The sequence below is a fragment of the Bombus vosnesenskii genome, unplaced genomic scaffold, assembly GCF_011952255.1.
Source record: "Bombus vosnesenskii isolate JDL3184/JDL3185 unplaced genomic scaffold, Bvos_JDL3184-5_v1.1 scf7180000013270, whole genome shotgun sequence".
NCBI classification, from domain to species: Eukaryota; Metazoa; Arthropoda; class Insecta; order Hymenoptera; family Apidae; genus Bombus; species Bombus vosnesenskii.
In genome coordinates, this window is record NW_022882928.1 from 1,471,111 (window position 1) to 1,490,266 (window position 19,156).

The window sequence follows — 19,156 nt, forward strand, 5'->3', positions numbered from 1 at the left end:
CTGCAACAATAACAACATCGACGATGTTATACACGTTGCAAATTAACAGTTTCATAAAATCGTTCCTATATATAAACACGATCTTTTTTACGTAACGAGAACGGCACTTCCTCACCAACGATATATTTTTCACGAGTACTGCAATCAATTCTGTACGAAAACTATAACAATGTACCACGTTGCGTTGTTATTGATGTTGTTTATCTTAACAGCAACGACAAATTCATTGCTAAGTAACAATTTTGATATCGATCACTCATAATCACGTAGCTCATAAATCAAGTAGTCGATCGATGCCTTCCAATGGACGACAATGCATCGCGAATACAGCAAATTATTTTCTAAGATTAAAAAGCTATTATCACTCGATGTAACGAAGCAATGGTAGATCCTATAACATACATTTGGAGTATTGCTTCTTAAAAAATGTACATATACATGTATGATCAACACTTCGCGCGTGGACATTGTAATAGTATTAATTATATAGCAAAGTATATTTCACGCGTAGCATATAGAAACTGATTAGAAAATATATGTTTAACTCTGTATAAAATAATAATATTAAATAATTTCCTGTAGAATCCATACATGATAAAAATATACGACATAATAGTAGATCAAAGGAAAAGGCGTATTTAATGCCATACGTTTGCCAAAATTGTATTCATACTAGTACACTGCTTGATTTTTAACGTACTTCTACAATAAATATAATTTTTCCTTCCTCAAATGCTTTTATCACTTACAATAGAGAAATCAATATTATGCTAATCTGATAATGAAAATTGCATCCAGGTACAAGGTATGCATCCTATTATTAAATGGAATGATTGAATAATTACAAACACAAATTTCATTAAACAAATTAAATAGTCTATAAAGAGAAGACTTGTTTCCTATTTTAATTATACATACTTGTTTGCAGAAATCGTAACATACCTATAACTTTGATCATATATTGTTTAATCAAATTTTTACTTTTCATCATTTCTGTAATAGTATGCATGAATCTAATTATTAGTATTAGTAGTAGTATTATCATTATTATATAATTAGTATATTTGCATAACCTGTACCTAGTTTAAATGTTTGGAGAATCATAATGAATGTCTAGAGACAAATTAGGTTTCGGGATAAAGCACCTCGTATAATTGCTTGTAAGAAACTATAATATAAATAATTAGGAATGCAACAAAAGAAAAAAAGAAACGACTAGGAACAACATTGACAGTCATCGACAATGTTTTAACGAATTACTATTGTTTAAATGAGTACGCAGTTTAGAGCAATTCCTCAAAATTGTCAATCTCTATATCAGATTATTAATATAATTTCACACTATACATACTAATAAAAACTTTGATATAGACCAAAAAGTGTTAAAAATTTTCTATATATCGGTCAGATGAAAATGTAATTCAGCTTAATTTTGTACTTCAAAATGTAAAATTTCTTACAACTTCACGTGACGTAATGTATTTTTTAATAATCATATTTTGTTCATTTAAAACAAAAATAATTTATTTATAGTTACTGCGTTAAACGTGTAATGAAACAGTAAGATTACTTTTTGTAATGAATTTGATTAAAAATCCAAATCTATTGATTAGTGCTTTGGTCGTTTGTAAATATGATTGCACTAAATAAGATTAAAAAATATACTATTTTCTACCATTTGCTGAATAAGTTATGGAGTTAGTTTTTCTCTGTTGGAAGAGTACTTGCAAGTATATATATTTATATATATATATTTTTTTTCCATTTATATAGATATCCTATTTTGGTGTTGCAGATATTTCACGAATCCAGGATTTTCTTATGCAAGAAACAAATTGTAATATGTAGAAACGTAATTGTTTTTATCATCAAATAAACGGATTTTAAAATGATTTCATAGTCGTAAAAATAGGCTCTGGATATTATACTTTTACATTGAAATAAGACAGTAGTTTTCTATTATGCCTTACGATTTGATTAATTTTGTTATTTGTAGATAAATATATCTGGAAGTTCACTGAAGAAGTGCAGAAATATCCCAAATCTTAATAAGACGATCTTGACCAATAGTTAATAATCGTCGCCTAGGAGCATCAAGATCCATTCCAACGACATTATGCTTTGCGTCATGGAACGATGCTAGAGATGTTTGGCTATATAACACATGCATAATTTCATTTAAACATCCACCTTGTTTGTCAATTTTAGTGATAAATCTAAGCTCATTGTCCCTACTTACTTTGCAGCTTTAAGTTGAATATGACACTGATCGCACACTCTAACTTCAAATTCAAAACCCATTGCTGGTATTGGTATTCGCTGAGATGTACATCGTGCGCATAATGCACGACCACAATGACGGCAATGGTGCTGTCTTAGACCTAATTGTCGTTGATCCATCATAGCTTTAATATTCCAAAAGAATGGTCTTCCACAAGCCTATATTTATCATAATATTTATATATATAATAAAATGTTGTTTAATGTAGGATCATAATTAGCATAAAAAACCAAACTGGTTGTAGCATTAAATTTCAGAATCAAGTTAATTATAATTTTACAATTACATACTTGGCACGTATCGGATTCTATCCAGGCTGCAGTTTCTTTTCTATTTGCAGCCATATCCCAGCATACTATTACACCATCTTCTCCTCCAGATAACAACACACGCTCTGCGCTTGCATAGCACAATGCAGTTACTTTGTTGCTGTAAAATATGTTTAATTGTGATTGCAAAAAATATAAACTGGAAACTAATTTGAGAAGAATTTCTTAGTAGACTGAATAGCTTACTGATGTCCTTGGAGTTCATAGGCTGTACCTTGCCGGCCTCCAATATCCCATACTATGATACTTTGATCGAAACTTCCAGAAAACAAAAGCTGCTTTTCAAAATCCCATGCTAATGTATGAATGCTTCCTGTATGTGCCTTTAAAGTAGTAATTAGTGTAACACCATTAGTATCTAATTTCAACATTGCTATTTGTCCAGAATAATCACCAACAAAGGCATGTTTTGATTGCGCGTCAAATCTGAATAAGTTAAGGAGATGTGTGTAGTTTTAAAGAGAACTTCTTTCAATGTAACATACATATCTAATAATTAAGAAATCAGTTAGAAATTATTTCTCACAAAAGGATACTGCAGAGCGGTGTACCATGCATCAGTTTGATATGATCCTAATTTTTGTCCTGTTTCTGAACAATGTAATTGAAACATCTTATCTCGACCTATACTTAAAACCCATTCGCAATTTGATGCAAATATAACACCTGTAACTCTCGCTTGATGTGCAGCATATTCACGCATGGCAGTCATTTGATTATAATCTTGCTCCAAAATGAATTCCTGAAAATAATGAAAGTACATTGAAATAAAAAAAGAAATTGATCATTTTCCATAGAAAACTCTTTCAATACATACATTTATAGTTCCATTCTCCAAACCAACAAATAATTGTCTAGTTTGTACACAATAATGCATTGATGTTGCACCAGCAGCCATATATTGACAGACACTTGGCCAATATTGGCCAGAATCTCGTTTCAACCAAACTCTAACAGTTCTGTAAAAGACATTTGCTTAAGAACATGAATAGCTGAAGAAGAGAAATTTTCGACTAACTATTGTAACGAACAATTAAGAAATTCAATTTTAATATTACAACTCGAATATAATACTCATCTACCTGTCATCGCAAACACTAATTACACCATCTTCCCGCGGTATAATGATAGCCGCATTAACATCGTCATTACATCCTTCTAATTTCGATAGAAGTATAGGTTTTCGGCTTGTGCTGAATTTATCATGATTTACTCCCGGTGCGGGCTTTATCTCTGCTGCCATTTCAATCTTTAAAACGTAATATTTGAAGCAGACTTGTCATTTGACAGTTGTCAGACTTCAATGATGATCAGAGTTTATATGCGTTATGAAGACGGAAAGTCGGATTTTTTAACAGATTGTGGAGAACCTATCGGCGCTATTCGTGTTATTCCTCGTGAATTTTTCTTTCCTTCCTTTTCGAGTTCCTCTTTATCGACTGTTACAACTTTCGTGGAAGTTTCTATTTGCGTGCATTATGTAATAGAAATGTATGCACACACGATTTATGTTGAGGATGTAAACAAAAAATGATGATCAATTGATCTCGCTAACAGGACCATTATCTATAGCAGAGCTTTGTTACCAACTTCCTTGCAGACACAGCAAATCAATTATTTTTCGGATTACTTTCTTTTTATTAAATAATTATGTTGCGAGGCGATAATTTTCCAATGTTTTTACAAAATTAATTTTCAAATAATTCTTTTAATAACTAGTGCCTGATTACTTAAAGTTCTTATTGATATTTATCGGCTTCTATTGTTGGTAAACGTTATTTCATAGACAAGATGCAGCCATAGACGAGATAAATACAGAATGGACGTGACATGCAATGCTTTTTCACGCCCTATGTTTTGGTGGACTTTTGAATCCGTTACCATTCTTGTATCACATGCAACTGTATCAATTAATATATAGTATAGAACTGGCACAGATAAGTACTTAGTGGTTTGACTAATTATTAAAACCATTGTTGCAGAAAATAATCTTAGCATGTGTTACAAAATAAAGATTTTATAATTTATACAGCAATTAATAACGAAGTAAACAATGATAATAAATTATTTTCAATTCAAGAAATTTCTTTTTTTATTATAGTTTCGCTATCAATTCTCAAGGACTATTTTAAATTGCTAATTATTAATCATTTTTAAGAGTGACATTTATTTTTAATAAAGACATTCATAAAACTGCTTCATTCTCTTCCATTTATTGAAATATTTGAATTATTCAAATATATTTATTAATAATAGTATGAATAATTAAATAATATACCGTTATAGCATTTTCACATATAAAATCAAGGACATAATTTTATTACTGTTAATGGACATTGCCTTAAAAATATGTTTCCTATTCATTAATTTCATCAATTTGATAGTTTGAATTGATTAAATTAACGCGCGCTTGTACACAGGAAAATCGAATGCTCCTATTGGCGCAATATATTACAAAATCACATCAGGCGTCTCTATTGGTGAAAAATATTGTAAAGTCAAATCGAGCATTTCTATTGGCCAAGAATGTTGCATCGCTCGTAATTTGAGGAGAACGCTTGGCGCGGGGTGACATTCTCTGTTGAAATCTGTGGAGTGAGAATTTGTCGCATTAGCCCGTAATTATTAGTACTTTCATTCCAATGTTATCATTATTTCTACACTTTTATCTGCTTCATTTGAATAGTACGTTCTTATTTAATCACTTATTAATCATCATTTGAGTAAGATTAAGTAGTTTTCCAAAACTTTTTCTGCACTTTTCTCGTTGACTGCATATCTGACGGTTAGTGTTATCGATAGCTCATATTATCGACCTTTGGAATAGAATTTGGATTCTATTATTGGTTTATTTTATTATAACTTGTTCTAATATTTTAAATTATTGGTTTTGTCATATTGGTTATGTCATGTATTTGAAATTGTTGGTTTCCTACTGTACAGATTATTGGTACGTGATCGAAAGAATAGGGATTTACGGAATAATGGACACCACAGGTGATTAATAATCAATTCGTTGATTTTTCATGCAGATTTGATAATGATTGAGCTATTATAACAAAGCAAATGTATGTATATGTTTATTTTCCCTTTTTGTTGGATCAATGGTAATTAATATTTGTTACATAATTGTTACACAGCTTACGATTGATATCTAATAACATTATTTTATAAATAGTCGCATAATTTCTTAAAAATGTTAAAATGAAAGAAAAAGAGGTTATAGAAATCATTTTTTAAATTAATGTTTTCATATCAACATGTAGCAAATTATACGAATCATCTAATTGTTATTAGAAGATGATCTATCGCGAACTTATTACGTTTGTACATATTTGTACGAGAATATCAGTTTATTATTTCCTCGGAAGAGACTGAATAAAACTTGTTGAGACACGTGCAGGATTATATGTATATACGCTATAATCACTTCAGGCATGTTTAGTTAAAAAAGTCTAATTTATTACAAGCATTGTCGAATCTTCATAAGGTGCAACGTAATATATTAATAAAAACCATATTTCAAACTCTGATGACGAACATTCACAATTGAATTCTTCTTGTAGAGTTGGTTTTATATTTCAGAATATTGATAAATATTTGGAAACATGTTAGAAAATATCTTGCAATCGATAAACAGTGTTTGAAATACTACACGTATATATAAGCTTCCAGAAACAGCGATATCTCCAAAACAAACTCTCACCGTTTCTCCCTGCTAATACAATCTGTTTTCAGAGAATGTTTGTGTCCGCGCGCAATGCGGTCGGTAGAGTCAGTTTTTGCTGCGTAATAACATTTGTGTTTTCTAGAGCACAATAGCTCTTAATAATTATAAATCTAATTACAATAGTAGCTGAATAGGACCTAGTGGTGCTTCAAAAGCCAAGAATGTAAGTAATTTTGTAATCTGTACTTAATTTTATTCCTTGTTATCTAAATTTGTCATTCTTGAATTGAATATTGGCATTATAATTTTAATAGAGATCAATATTCCACTATTTCAAATTTTTCAAATAATTAACATTTTCCTTAAGAATAAATTATAATATCCTATGTTCTGTTACAGTTTTTTTCTATGGCATTATATGGCCCCTCCTTGATGATGATCCACACCATGACTTTCCCTGGTCTGCTACAGCATCGATGACCTCGTCCTTCACATCATATCGTAAGTCGCATGCATTTTTGTCCCTCCGGTCACTCAATCATGTCGTAGGACGAAAGGTCCGAATCGACACGGGTGATTGGTTGTAATTTACGTAGAATTTTTTGCGAGTACAGTGACCGCGGATATTTATTATATGCGTGAGTAGTAACATTTCTTCTATGTATTATTTATTAGTTCAGGATAGGTCTTCTTGCACATCGCGTTTTTTTTTATATCAGTTACATGATACTAACAAATTTTATATTAATAATATCGATAATTGAACTAACTGATACAAACGATATATTAACAATTCATTTGAATTTTGTGATTGAGGATATGTTCACTATAATTACTTTTGAAGTTGGAATGTGTATTTACTGAGAATTAAAATGACTTAATTAAATATTTCGTAGTAATGAAGTCGGATACCCTCCGACTTCGTTGCGTTAAAAATTGCTATTATTGCATATCTAATGATAATGATAATAATAAGTTTTTATTTCATCTCCTGTTTTCTGTTGACATTATTATTTATTATGTTTGGATATCGATTTAAAATATAAATATAGAGATATTAAAGTTCAATCCTGCCGTCAAAAATGTATTGAATTTTATGTGCAAGAAGAAATTTCGCGACAGATAAATTTTAGAGTCAAAGCAACAAGTTTTGAATATTGTTTTCATACTTTCGAATATGTGCTTTGACGAAGGAATTACCTGAGGTTGTTTGTATTAATATTTAATTTTGAGTCAAGTATTAAATAAATTTCTTATTCAGTGTCAGTTTGCCTTCTTTGTAATGTAATTTCAATAACATTTTGGTAATTTATTAAATTAATAAAGTAGAGTATAGAGTGTTAGTAATTGAGATAAAATATGAAAATGCAAAATGAAAAAAGATTAGCCCGCTAAGGACGAAATAGATGCACTAATACATTCTTTTTAGTTAGGATTTTCAGGTTTTACCCTTTCCGTGTTCATTGCCAGGACCTCACTCACGTGCCCAGGTGCTACTTGGGTGAGAGAAAGGCAATGGGTACGATGATCACTGATTTTATAATATTTTGTAAGCGACTGACGATGCGTTAGTGTATCGTGCACGACGTACTTTCCACATAGTGTGTGTGGTTAGGCTGTGGAATTGCGTCGTTTTAGTATTTATCCCATTTGCTATAAATTTATGTAATAAAACATAAATTCACACAAATATCAGTTCAATTACAACCTGTGAAAACAAAGATTCGTTATTAAATACGGCGAATCACAGGTATTAGTATTATTAATTTTCTTGTTAAATTATAATATATGGTACCAAATTTCGTACCATCTATAATTTCTTTGACAAATAGATACGTTCTTTGAATTATGAATATTTTTAATTAAAACTGAGATTTACTTTTATTGTGTTGTACGCAATGGTCGCTAGCCTTCGTCAGTCGATTTCAGGAAAATGGTACGTAATATTAGAGTGTGCATGTTGTGTGCCAAACTCGGGTGTCGGAGGCGTCCCGGGACGTTCTCTCTAGTGTAGGTCCTTGCGCCCGAGTGTTATGTGTGAGAATCGTGGAGTGAGTGTGTTGGTGTGCCTGTTTTGCCATTTTTAAATATAGGGCTAGGTAGGATAGGTAGCATACTTTCTGGCGTGCCTGTTCAGTATAAGTAGGTAGGGCCGGGCAGGTTGGCACAGTCTCTGGTCGGGTAGGCGCGTTTTCGCGTGTCCAACCTGTTTCAGGAAATTTCATTCGAAAAATCGACGGCGAAGCTGGCACGAATGGAACATGCCATCGTCTCTGACTTCGCCCATCGATTTTTTGAATTTCGCGGTCGCGATCGCGATTGGGTTTCGACACGAACGTTAATATTGCTCGAGCATGCACATGCGAACGGACAGCGATCTCTATATGATCGTTGTTCATCCATGTGTATTTGGATCAGCTTTCGCGATTTATGTTTTTATTTCACCTTTATACGTTATTTTTTGGTTTGCGATTTAGAAAGTCTCGAGCTTAGATGTAAGTTTCAGCGGGCATCGCGCCCGAAGAAAGAAGAGGCTATGAGCCGAAGAGGCCCGGCAAATTGCCATGCAAGAGGGCAACTACCAATGGCTTTTCATCTTCTGGATCATCCAGAGGATGGAAAGTCATTCTCGTTACTACTTTGTCACTGTACTCGCTTTTAGTATTTGTAGTAGTATTAGTTGTGATTCGTTTGTTTGCCGACGTACATGTCGGCCCATCGTCATATTGGGCTAATCGCGGTTTTTCAATTAGAGTTGCGAGTAATTAATTACGGTTTGAATTACAGTAGCGAATCTAAATTTCGCGCTAACAATTAGAGTTGCGAAAAAGTACCACTTCGGTTTGGATTAGCGTTGCGATGAAAAGACGATCTCGTTTGCTTTACTAAGCGAAGTATAAGATGTCGCGATTGTACTCAATATTTTCTATCGTTAATAATTATTAGAATTTATTAAAAAGTAGAATTTGAATTTGTTGCGGTTTGTTTTATCTCAAGTTAAATTAAAATGACGTTAATTTTAAATTAATTTCGTAGTGCTGCGATTTGTGGTCATCGCATATAGTTGAAATAGTTAGTTACTGAAGTTCTCTGCGGATGAGTGGGGAAAATACTGTTCTGAATCCATGATTCCTTTCGAAATACTTTTTTTGAAACTCTGGTCTTTGATCTTTTCGCTACGCGTGATTGTGCTCTCAATTGTTCGTTATAGAGTCTCTTTCGTTTTCTCTTTTATTTCTACCTTCTTTACACCTACTCTGGACCCATAACTCGATGGGATTAATCAATCAAGTATATAGGTGTAAAAGAAAAGTATATATGTATTTAGTATATTGAAATAATAATACAATTATTATTATACACGTATTATATACACAAGCCAAGTTACTACATGTTCTTTGAACTGGACACACACTGAGATCACGCTCTATTCCCTAGTTCACTCTCCCCTTTTTGGTTAACATATGTCTTATATTACATTAGTTAGTTCGGATTCCAACAAATGCATGCCTATCTCAACCAAAGAATCTCGCTGTTAGTAGCTCTGATTAGGATAACAGAGTTTTTTTGAGAATATAAAGTCGAATTTACACTCTTCCTTTAAAGTGAAATATTGTAGATTCAGTTTGACAAATGAAGATCTTTCTATAGCTATATATATGTGTATTGAATCATTGAGTACTGTAGCTATATACTTATGTATGCATTGACTTTATTGCTTTCGATGATCTCGATTATCCAGTTGAATATTAATTCCTATGTTGGCCTCAATAAATCGCAGAGGGCGTAAGAAATGCTGATTTTTCCAGGTCGGTATTTCAAAACCTGGGATACAAATTCCTATGTAATGTCACATCTATAGTGTCCTTAATTAATGATACAGTATAGACCTAACATTCTATAGGACTGATAAGATGATATTTATTCTTATTTTAGATTAGATAATAAAAAATAAAATAAAAAGCATTAGTCGATATATTAGTTAACCATATAAGATCTATGTCTTCCTTCGTTTATGGTTGTTCACATATAGCGTGAGATGGAATATTTCAGAGAAGATGATGGTAATCGGAAATACAACAGAATAGCCAGTTATCTGATAAAATTTGTGAGATAATGGAACATATTTTTATTATTTAAAATCCTGAACGTTGATTATATTTGAGACATAATCCTACTCTTTTTCTCTTAATTACATCAGTATGTCAGGAACAAAGGTAATAAACAAAATAAGAGTAATTAAATGTTTCCTTTTAATCTGGAAGATAAATAGAAACATTTGAAAATAACAACTAATTTTATATGATATTAGGATGATGGTAATAAGAACGATAACCTAAAAAGACAAGGTTCATTCAGGAAACTATTACCTTTGAATACAAATGGAGATTCTCAATTGAGCATGTCTGTGAAAATGATTGATAGGCCAACTGTGTCACAAACTAACAAAGAATATACCGTATACTTACAGGAATACAATATTTTATCAGAATAGTAAGTTAATTTTGCAAATCAGTATATAAATGTCTGCAGTGAATGAAAATCTCTTAGTTCTTTTGTTATTACTTTTTAAACAGTAATATGCTATGTGCGCAAGATCTGAAGGGTATTTATGTCATACCATCTGCCCAAAATTCCTTATGTAAGTAGTATGAGCAAATAAATATTTTTTTTTTTTTCAATGCATTTCATGTATGAGAAAGATTGCATTCAAGTTATTTAAGTCAAATATGAATTGATTCTTAGGTCTTGCTTATCCTGACTTGGTCTTGTATAATGGTTTACATGTAAATATGTGCATGATTTATTGTTTGCCACATTTTCTTGTACACATTTATTAGACATTCCTGGACATTTATCAAGCTGTAATAAATGCATTTTGTTTTAGTATGGTTTGGAGTACAATTTGTGCGGCAAGGAATATATCAAGGAGGAATCTTCAGATTTAATATTACGCTACCACAAAATTTTCCAGATGGGGGATGTCCTGTAAGACTGTAATTCCTAATACATTAGAATTTAGTTATAAAATTGTCTTGATTTGTTTAATGTTTGTATACTGAATGTTTAATTGTTATTGTGTACCGAACAAATTGTAGAAAGTCACATTTCAAACTCCAGTTTTTCATCCTTTGATCGATTCTGAATCTGGAGAACTATATACATCGTGGGGGTTTCCTGAATGGAGAAAAAGTAATCGAATTTGGCAATTGGTACAATTTATAACAAAAATCTTCACAAAAGTAGATATTAAAATGAATTCTGTAAATCATGAAGCGTCTAATTTGTAAGTATTTAGGAAAAAATATTTGATCAATGAATGTTGTAGTTGTCAGTTAATATTTAAATTTTACACATATTATGTTTGTATTACAGATTAGAGAATGGTTTCGAAACATTTCGAGATCGCGTAAGAAAATGTGTGAGAGAAAGCTTAAACAAAGTCTATAGTTCACCTATGGTGGATGATCCTCACTATATTACTTTTAGTCCATATGTCGATGAGCTTCATAATTCCATTAAGAGAGAAATCTATGAACCTAAGGTAAAGAAATATATATCTAAATGTTTTTTAATTACTAAAACCATTTTCATTTATACTTGTTACTGCTTGAAACTTCCAAATGTAAACCATAGAGATATTTTTTCCGAGATATGTAGCTATTAATGTAGATTAATGTTATATTAAATATTTATTGTGTATTTATTATATTAGATATTAATGTAGACACTAGGATATTATTTAAAGCTTAATGAAAGTAACTTATAATATTTTGATCTACTTTTTCATTAATTATGATTATAATGTGATGAGATACAGGAAGAGGAAGAAAATAAAGCAGTTGGATTATCATGGGTACAACCAGGATCATTACAACCATTCTCTAAACCCGAAGCAAGATAATAAGTAATTATACTGTATACAAAATGTAATAACAAAGCTAAAAGCTGCAGTCCTTAGGAGATAAGAGAATTGTAAATTTTAATGTATTTTTATAGTAGCAAAAATGAAAATTATTTTTTACTTATGTTCAACATGTATGTATAAAATTGTTATAATAATCGTTTATAATACTCTTATATTTGACTGAAGTAAGAATATACAATTGTTGATTTATTATTAAATGTAGTGCTAATATTTCTTAAAATAAACATTTAAACGGAGCAACAATTTACAATCAGACACTTTTTATGTATTGATCTAGTACCAACTAGTGCTTTGTTATGATAGTGATTCTAGTATTTTTTTTAATTGAAAATTTTTTAAGCGATATAAGAAGCAATATTTAATAATAATTTTATTATTATCAAATATATTATTTGCTTTTATATTGTTATAAACTCTAGTATTAGATATTTTTATATTCATGATCATATGTGACGGGTGCTAGACGTGTGCAACAAGCAGTTGTGAATGAACGATCGTTAAAAGAAATGCATATTTCGTGATAAATATAAAGTGCGGTGGAATATATTGCGCTTGATGGCGTTGAAGTACTAGATGTTGTATTTATACTTTTTTACGTTTACCAATATATTTCAAGTTGTATAATTGTTCATTGTGATTTAAGATTATGAGTTACGATTTTAACCTTTAATGACAGACGTACAATCGTAGGTAATCGTCTTTACTTTTACGTTCAATAACTTAATACGATTTTCCTTTTATAAGTTCATGTTATAGGTAATATAAAATGCAAATATAAAAAGTAATAGTTACTATTGTGAAGAGTAATAGGAAGTAATTTAATATAATTTAGTTTTTATATTGGAATTTGGTTATATGTTTGAAGGTTAAGGGCAGGCCGACTTTGTATGTGATTCATCCGAGAGGTTTCGTTAAATTCGTCTATTTCATATAACGTCAAATATAAAAAATTTAGATGAATTTATCAATTACTGACAAAGCGTTAAAGAATTTTAAGAGTGATTTGTACTTTGTTTATTGTTATTAAAGTCGAATTGACATATTGTACACAATATTCCCAGAAGTGTCGTGTGATTCGTTTGTTGTATTAACTTTAAATATGTATTTAATACAGCTATTTTAGATAATACAAGAAATATCAGCATGCAGACAATAAAATGTGTTGTGGTAGGGGATGGAGCTGTGGGTAAAACTTGTCTTTTGATATCATATACAACCAATAAATTTCCATCCGAATATGTACCTACTGTTTTTGACAATTATGCAGTGACAGTAATGATCGGTGGTGATCCATATACATTGGGATTGTTTGATACTGCTGGTAAATTTCTAATAATATTAAGATTTGTTTATAAATATAGCATATAAATACTATGTTATGTTACAGGCCAGGAGGATTATGATAGACTTAGGCCTCTGAGTTATCCACAAACAGATGTATTTCTTGTTTGTTTTTCAGTAGTGTCACCATCATCATTTGAAAATGTTAAAGAGAAGGTTATGTTCAATCCAATTTATTTATCATTAGGATACTATTGAAATGAAATGTACTATGCAATAAAGAAAGAAATATCAATCATGTACACGTTTTACTTTAGTGGGTACCTGAGATAACGCATCACTGTCCAAGAACTCCGTTTTTGTTGGTTGGTACTCAAATTGATCTGAGAGATGACGTTGCTACTATCGAAAAATTGGCAAAAAATAAGCAAAAACCGATATCAGCAGAGCAAGGAGAAAAACTTGCCAAGGAATTAAAAGCGGTAAAATACGTAGAATGTAGTGCTCTTACGCAAGTAAGTATTCATCTGTTAAATAGGAAGACATGTCCACGCTATTGTAGTCTTTTGGTAATAATAACAGAGTTTTCGATGTTGCAGAAAGGTTTGAAAAATGTATTTGATGAAGCTATTTTAGCTGCATTGGAACCTCCAGAACCAGTAAAGAAGAGGAAGTGTACACTCTTGTAAAAAGAGTAACAGTTTTAAAAGGAATGTGTATTCAGAAGTGAAACAAAGTTACACGTAATAATAACGAGCGGCAAATCTCATGCGTAGTATAAAGCACTGTTAGAAAATCCACGACCGTGCGTATATGGTTCCTTTTAAAAAAAAAATATTAATCTTTTGAAATTAAGCAACAGCCGCTAATATTACAACGCGACAATTTCGATCCAGTTTTTTCACCAGTATCATATCATAATGACGGCCGCATTCCATGCAACGTGAAATATTGACTAAAAACTTGATTAGTTTCATGGGATTTATCAATTTTATCTAAAAGCTAATATATTTCGTAATGTATATTGTACGAATATTTTTTGGTTACTCAAGTTTTACCTTGAAAACTAATTATGTTGTATAAAATTGCTTTGATATTTTTATTAGAATAATTGGTGCTATTGATTATTATTTTTCGCGTTTTATTCATTTGTCGATAAGACGAGTAAGAACATAGAATAAATCATTTTCTGGAATATATAAAGATCGGAAGGATTTTGAAAAAAATAAAACAAAGCATTAGTTTTCAGTATACAGAATGAAATTACACGTTTGTAGTGAGATCTAAGTCAGAGATTTTGCAATGAATGTATAAACGTACAATATATCAAAGCTATATATGTATATTATTTAGACACCTCTGATCGCATGTGACGACAGACATGGAAATATTATTTTTCTTTGACATATTCATTTTTGGTATATTTTCGAAATTGGGCAGCTAAATCACGCAAATTGTTTTTATAGTAGCGAATTTGGTTTGGCAAAACTTTCTACATCTAATTTTGTACATATCAGCGTTACAGATGCACACTGATACGATGTATTAGAATGACGAACAAGAGGTTAGTAATAACAGGCATTTATATTTTATAAGATTTCAGTGAATAAATTTGCTAGTAATATTGGCTGCACTATATCAAACGCGGTATGAAATTCTTGTAAAAAATAGTTATACATGTATACATATAACTTTTCATGAAAATACATACATGTACGATTGTATGGACGAAGGTCATAGCTGGTCGAAAGCATTGAGCTTATTTCCCAGTAAAATTGCGTGTTTACGTATTATTTATTTCAACGAATATTATATTATTTGATAAATAAAAAATCAATGCCTATTGTTTTTCTAAAAACTTCTTACTATACGTGAACTGGATACATGTGAGACAAATTTCTAAAATATAATGCATTTTTCTGCGATCGAAAAGTTTTTCAAAGAATTCGATCGACCATGATATTATGTGTGGGACGGTGCATGAGTGAGCATTATAAAGAGATCATCGATCGATTTTTACATTCTGTATCCAGTCAAGAGGTGGCATTTATTAGCATTATACGTGTCACGATATGTAGACGCAATTACATTATAAAATATCCATATAAATATATTTATACTATGCATAACAAATTATTTTCCCGTTTGTTCTGTATTTTTTAAATTGAAAGTATTTTTTTTTTCGTTATTCGTTATTTGATATTATAATTCATATGTGATTTCCACTTTAAGAGTAAAGAATCGTCGAGTGCGCTTAGCATTCCGTACTGTTCGAAGCTCGAAATGCTACGTCTAAATGGAAATACTAGACGTCGAAAGACAAGCGGCAGATGGTTATTCGTCGACCTAACGGAGAGAAAATCGTACCGTGGACGTATAGTACTAATATTACTTATCCATCATGGATTATTGGGACTTTTCTCCCTTCGTCCTCGCGTCTTCTTCGAACCAGGTCCTCCCATTTTCTCTCTCTCTCTGTCTCCTATTTCTCCTTCTCTCTCTCTCTCTCTCCTTCTTCCTCTTTCTGTACCTGTGGCAGGTCTGTCTACCTTTGCCTGGCTCGATTGCATTGCCGTATAACGTAGCGCGTTGCGCCTTGTGGTTACTTCAATTAGGTGGATTCGTGGTTACGTATTGGCGTACTGGAGCAACTTAACCACGTCGGCACAGAAGGTACGCCAGTCACGGACTCATCACGGACGTGCCTCTGAACTCCCTTGACATTATCGCTAATCATTTCAAATCGATTCTCGCATCCATGAGAAAGCGAATTCTGACAGGCAGCATATGCGCGTTTCCCTCTTGAAATTTGTTGGTCGATTAATTGCAACCCAATTGAGTCCATGAATAAGATTCGATGATCGGTTAGCCGTATACGTAACCCCAAAACACCTGGAAGAAGGTAAACACGTACAAGTTTATGCAATACGAGGCACGCATTGTAAATAAAACAAACTGACCGCACGATGGTAATCATTTTTCCAGCCGCACATTGACGCAATTCAGTTTTAGGCGTATCTGGCGATCTCTGTCGGTGCCAGAATCGCTTCCCTTCTGTCTTTATATCGCTCTGTACCGTTGCATGTTTCGCGTCATCGTTAAGCCGAATAAAACCGCGAGATCTACATATTTCGTAGTCATTGAGAAGATATTTTAGTATATCGTTTCTCTCGATATCTTCTTCGATAAGGATGAGTGTTAATTCGTCGTATATACATACAGGTCTGGTAGAAGAAAAATAACATAGTTTCTTGTTGATAATATTGGTTGTTATTAATCGTGTCATTTTGTGACTATCATGAACCGTTTTTAACACTCAATGCGATATTATTAAGTTCAGAGAAGAGAGAACCACGCGAAATGAAGATACTCGTCTGCATAGACACTCTGTAAAGATAGAAGAATAACCCGAAGATTGTACGCACGAACTCACCTTCCGCCACTACTAAACGTAACTTCGTAACTTCACAAACCTGTCATTCACCATGCTGGGCCCCATAGAACGTCAAGAGAGTAGAACTCGTCAAAAGCATCTCTAAGCTTCTCCTCTGGTTACTTTCCCTTTTCTAAACCCTCTACAGGGGATTCGCTCCTACGTAAATGAGAAAAAAAAAAGAAGAAAAAGAAAAATAAAGTCCAACGTCGGTGCATTTTCCGCGAAGGAAGAAATAATGTGTGCTAGGGGTTCGCACGTACAGTTAAGGGACGGTGTTGTCTTACATCGTAAAAAATGTTACTCCTTGAATCCAAATAAGAAATGTTTCGTTTCGTAGAAGTAATAAACAAAGATAGGAAGATATAACGCTTTTAATGGCGCAGTTAGTTAATAGCGCGCGTCGAGCGATCTTGAAAAATCTCCACGGCTCGCTTAAAAACGGATGAAAAGCCGACTCGAGAGACGAACGCAGCGATCGCGATACGCGTGTATGCGTACATACGCAGCCGAAAATCATCCCGACGTATATACATACTCGAGTGTTCAGCTTCTGGTATCTATAGTCAGCCATGAGTCGTACGATAACACGGTGGATAAGTGGCACGTGTCTCTTACTCCTCTTCCTAACCGACGGACAATGTTGCTCTCAAAAGAATCAACGTCTAAGATCTAGTTTTAAACTAAACCAGACATTCGGTCGATTCGACTTAGGGACAGCTTTTAGCCTGTCACTTATCACGAGAAATTATGCAGAGCTCGAATATTTTGATACGTCCGCAACGGCTGTTTCTAGCTGCAGTAGCATCGAGATTACGCGTCTCCGTTATCTGCTTGGATCGCTTCCTTTCCGAGGGAAACTTTTTAGTTTCTTTCCATTTTTTTCTTTTTGGATATCGAACACGAGACGGTTGCAGAGGGGTATTAAACGACGTTGTTGCATGTTTTCTTCTTTTTCTCGTCGCGATCCAATCGATCCGATAACGCGTATTCGTTTCTACCTTTACGATGGCCGTTCTTTTCCTTCAAAGCTGATCGGTGGAAATCTTGAAAATTCGGTTTCCGATTCGCGATTCTCCGTTCTAACAGGATTATCTCTCTCGAAACTAGTCGTATCAAACGGAGAAGGGTAAGTCTCACGGGAGCGTTTTCCACGTATTTATATCAGTTTATTGGAAGTTCAGATTTTCGATCGGTCGTATCAACGCGATTTACGAGCATCGCGGACCAGGTACGATGGCCGATTACATTAGTTGGAAACCGCTTAAAAGCATTATCGAGTGGTTAGATCGTAGAGGCAGAAAGGAATAGTCGATAGCCGGTCGAAAAAAAGAAGCACCTCTATACGTATTGGGATTGCGAGGGGTGCGGAGAGAGGAGGGTGCAGCAATCAGGAGTATTGGATCTTTTGGGGTTTTGGCAAACGAGAGACGGTCGTGGTCGTTAGAGAGAGCGGTAAGCAGAAGTCGAGAGACAACGTGGGTGGCAACAATAGCTCTCTCAAGCGGCCAGATTCTGGTGGCACGACACGCATTGTACGAGCGCAGTTTGAAGGTGATTGATCACCGTTGGTGATCGCGCGCGTACACGCGCGCATCGCGTTTCGACTCTTTTCTCTTCTATCTTTAACAAGGGACCCGTACTCGTTTAACATGTCCGGTTGACAACGAACTGGTCGTCGTAGTCGTCACCAATCAGATCTGGATTTTCGATGGAAGCGAACCACGGGGGGCAAGCATACCTCGATGAGTCCGATCTCGATGGATCGAGGAGCGAGGGAGAGCAAACGACCGCCGTCGCTGAAACCAGACGAATCATTTTGTATCGCGTCTCGTTTTTCTCGCGAGGACAAGGATCGCTCGTGGTGAGCCTTGTAAATGACACGCGACTGTAAACGGTGGAAAGTCAAACCGCTTTTCTCTACGCGTATCTGCCACGATCGATAAGAGATCGTTCGTCTTCGGTGCATATTATAAACGTATGTACGTAGCTGTCGCTTACCGTTACGCCAGGCTCGTCGATGTTCCTAATAGATCATCCAGCACTCGAGACCTCCTACTCACGTCGCTAACTTTCGCACTGCGTTTGAAACGATACTTCTGTACGCGCTCTTTATTTCCGCGAGATAAAACAAAATGAAAGGTTGCGAATTACACGGCGTTTCGATAGAGGGTAACGGAGAAAAAGAGAGAGAGAGAGAGAGAGACAAAGATTGGATTTGTATCCGTTTAGC

At 33.4% G+C, this 19,156-nt stretch overlaps 3 protein-coding genes across 5 annotated transcripts; 2 read left to right on the top strand and 1 right to left on the bottom strand.

Annotated features, from left to right (window-relative positions):
• Positions 1–1,583: 1,583 nt before the first annotated feature.
• Positions 1,584–4,234, bottom strand: LOC117230957 (WD repeat and FYVE domain-containing protein 2). The gene is made up of 7 exons (XM_033488936.1): positions 3,693–4,234; positions 3,428–3,569; positions 3,147–3,352; positions 2,797–3,036; positions 2,572–2,710; positions 2,240–2,439; positions 1,584–2,153 (listed from the first exon to the last, which is right to left on the bottom strand). Exons 1-7 carry the CDS (start codon positions 3,851–3,853, stop codon positions 2,015–2,017), a joined length of 1,227 nt encoding a protein of 408 aa, XP_033344827.1. The 5' UTR covers positions 3,854–4,234; the 3' UTR covers positions 1,584–2,014.
• Positions 4,235–10,171: 5,937 nt separating this feature from the next.
• Positions 10,172–12,464, top strand: LOC117230939 (AKT-interacting protein-like). Its single transcript, XM_033488880.1, has 7 exons — positions 10,172–10,497; positions 10,593–10,774; positions 10,858–10,922; positions 11,169–11,269; positions 11,380–11,567; positions 11,657–11,825; positions 12,102–12,464. The coding sequence occupies exons 1-7, from the start codon at positions 10,483–10,485 to the stop codon at positions 12,183–12,185; spliced, it is 804 nt and encodes a 267-aa protein (XP_033344771.1). The 5' UTR covers positions 10,172–10,482; the 3' UTR covers positions 12,186–12,464.
• A 174-nt stretch (positions 12,465–12,638) lies between these two features.
• LOC117230940 (cdc42 homolog) lies at positions 12,639–15,610 on the top strand. Of its 3 annotated transcripts, none has more exons than XM_033488881.1 (5): positions 12,639–12,899; positions 13,324–13,530; positions 13,597–13,706; positions 13,808–14,005; positions 14,090–15,610. In XM_033488881.1, exons 2-5 carry the CDS (start codon positions 13,353–13,355, stop codon positions 14,177–14,179), a joined length of 576 nt encoding a protein of 191 aa, XP_033344772.1. In that variant the 5' UTR covers positions 12,639–12,899; positions 13,324–13,352; the 3' UTR covers positions 14,180–15,610. The 3 variants fall into 3 exon arrangements, with proteins under 3 accessions (XP_033344772.1, XP_033344773.1, XP_033344774.1); XM_033488882.1 differs by having other exon boundaries at positions 12,651–12,895; XM_033488883.1 differs by lacking the exon at positions 12,639–12,899 and adding an exon at positions 12,986–13,164.
• Positions 15,611–19,156: the final 3,546 nt, after the last annotated feature.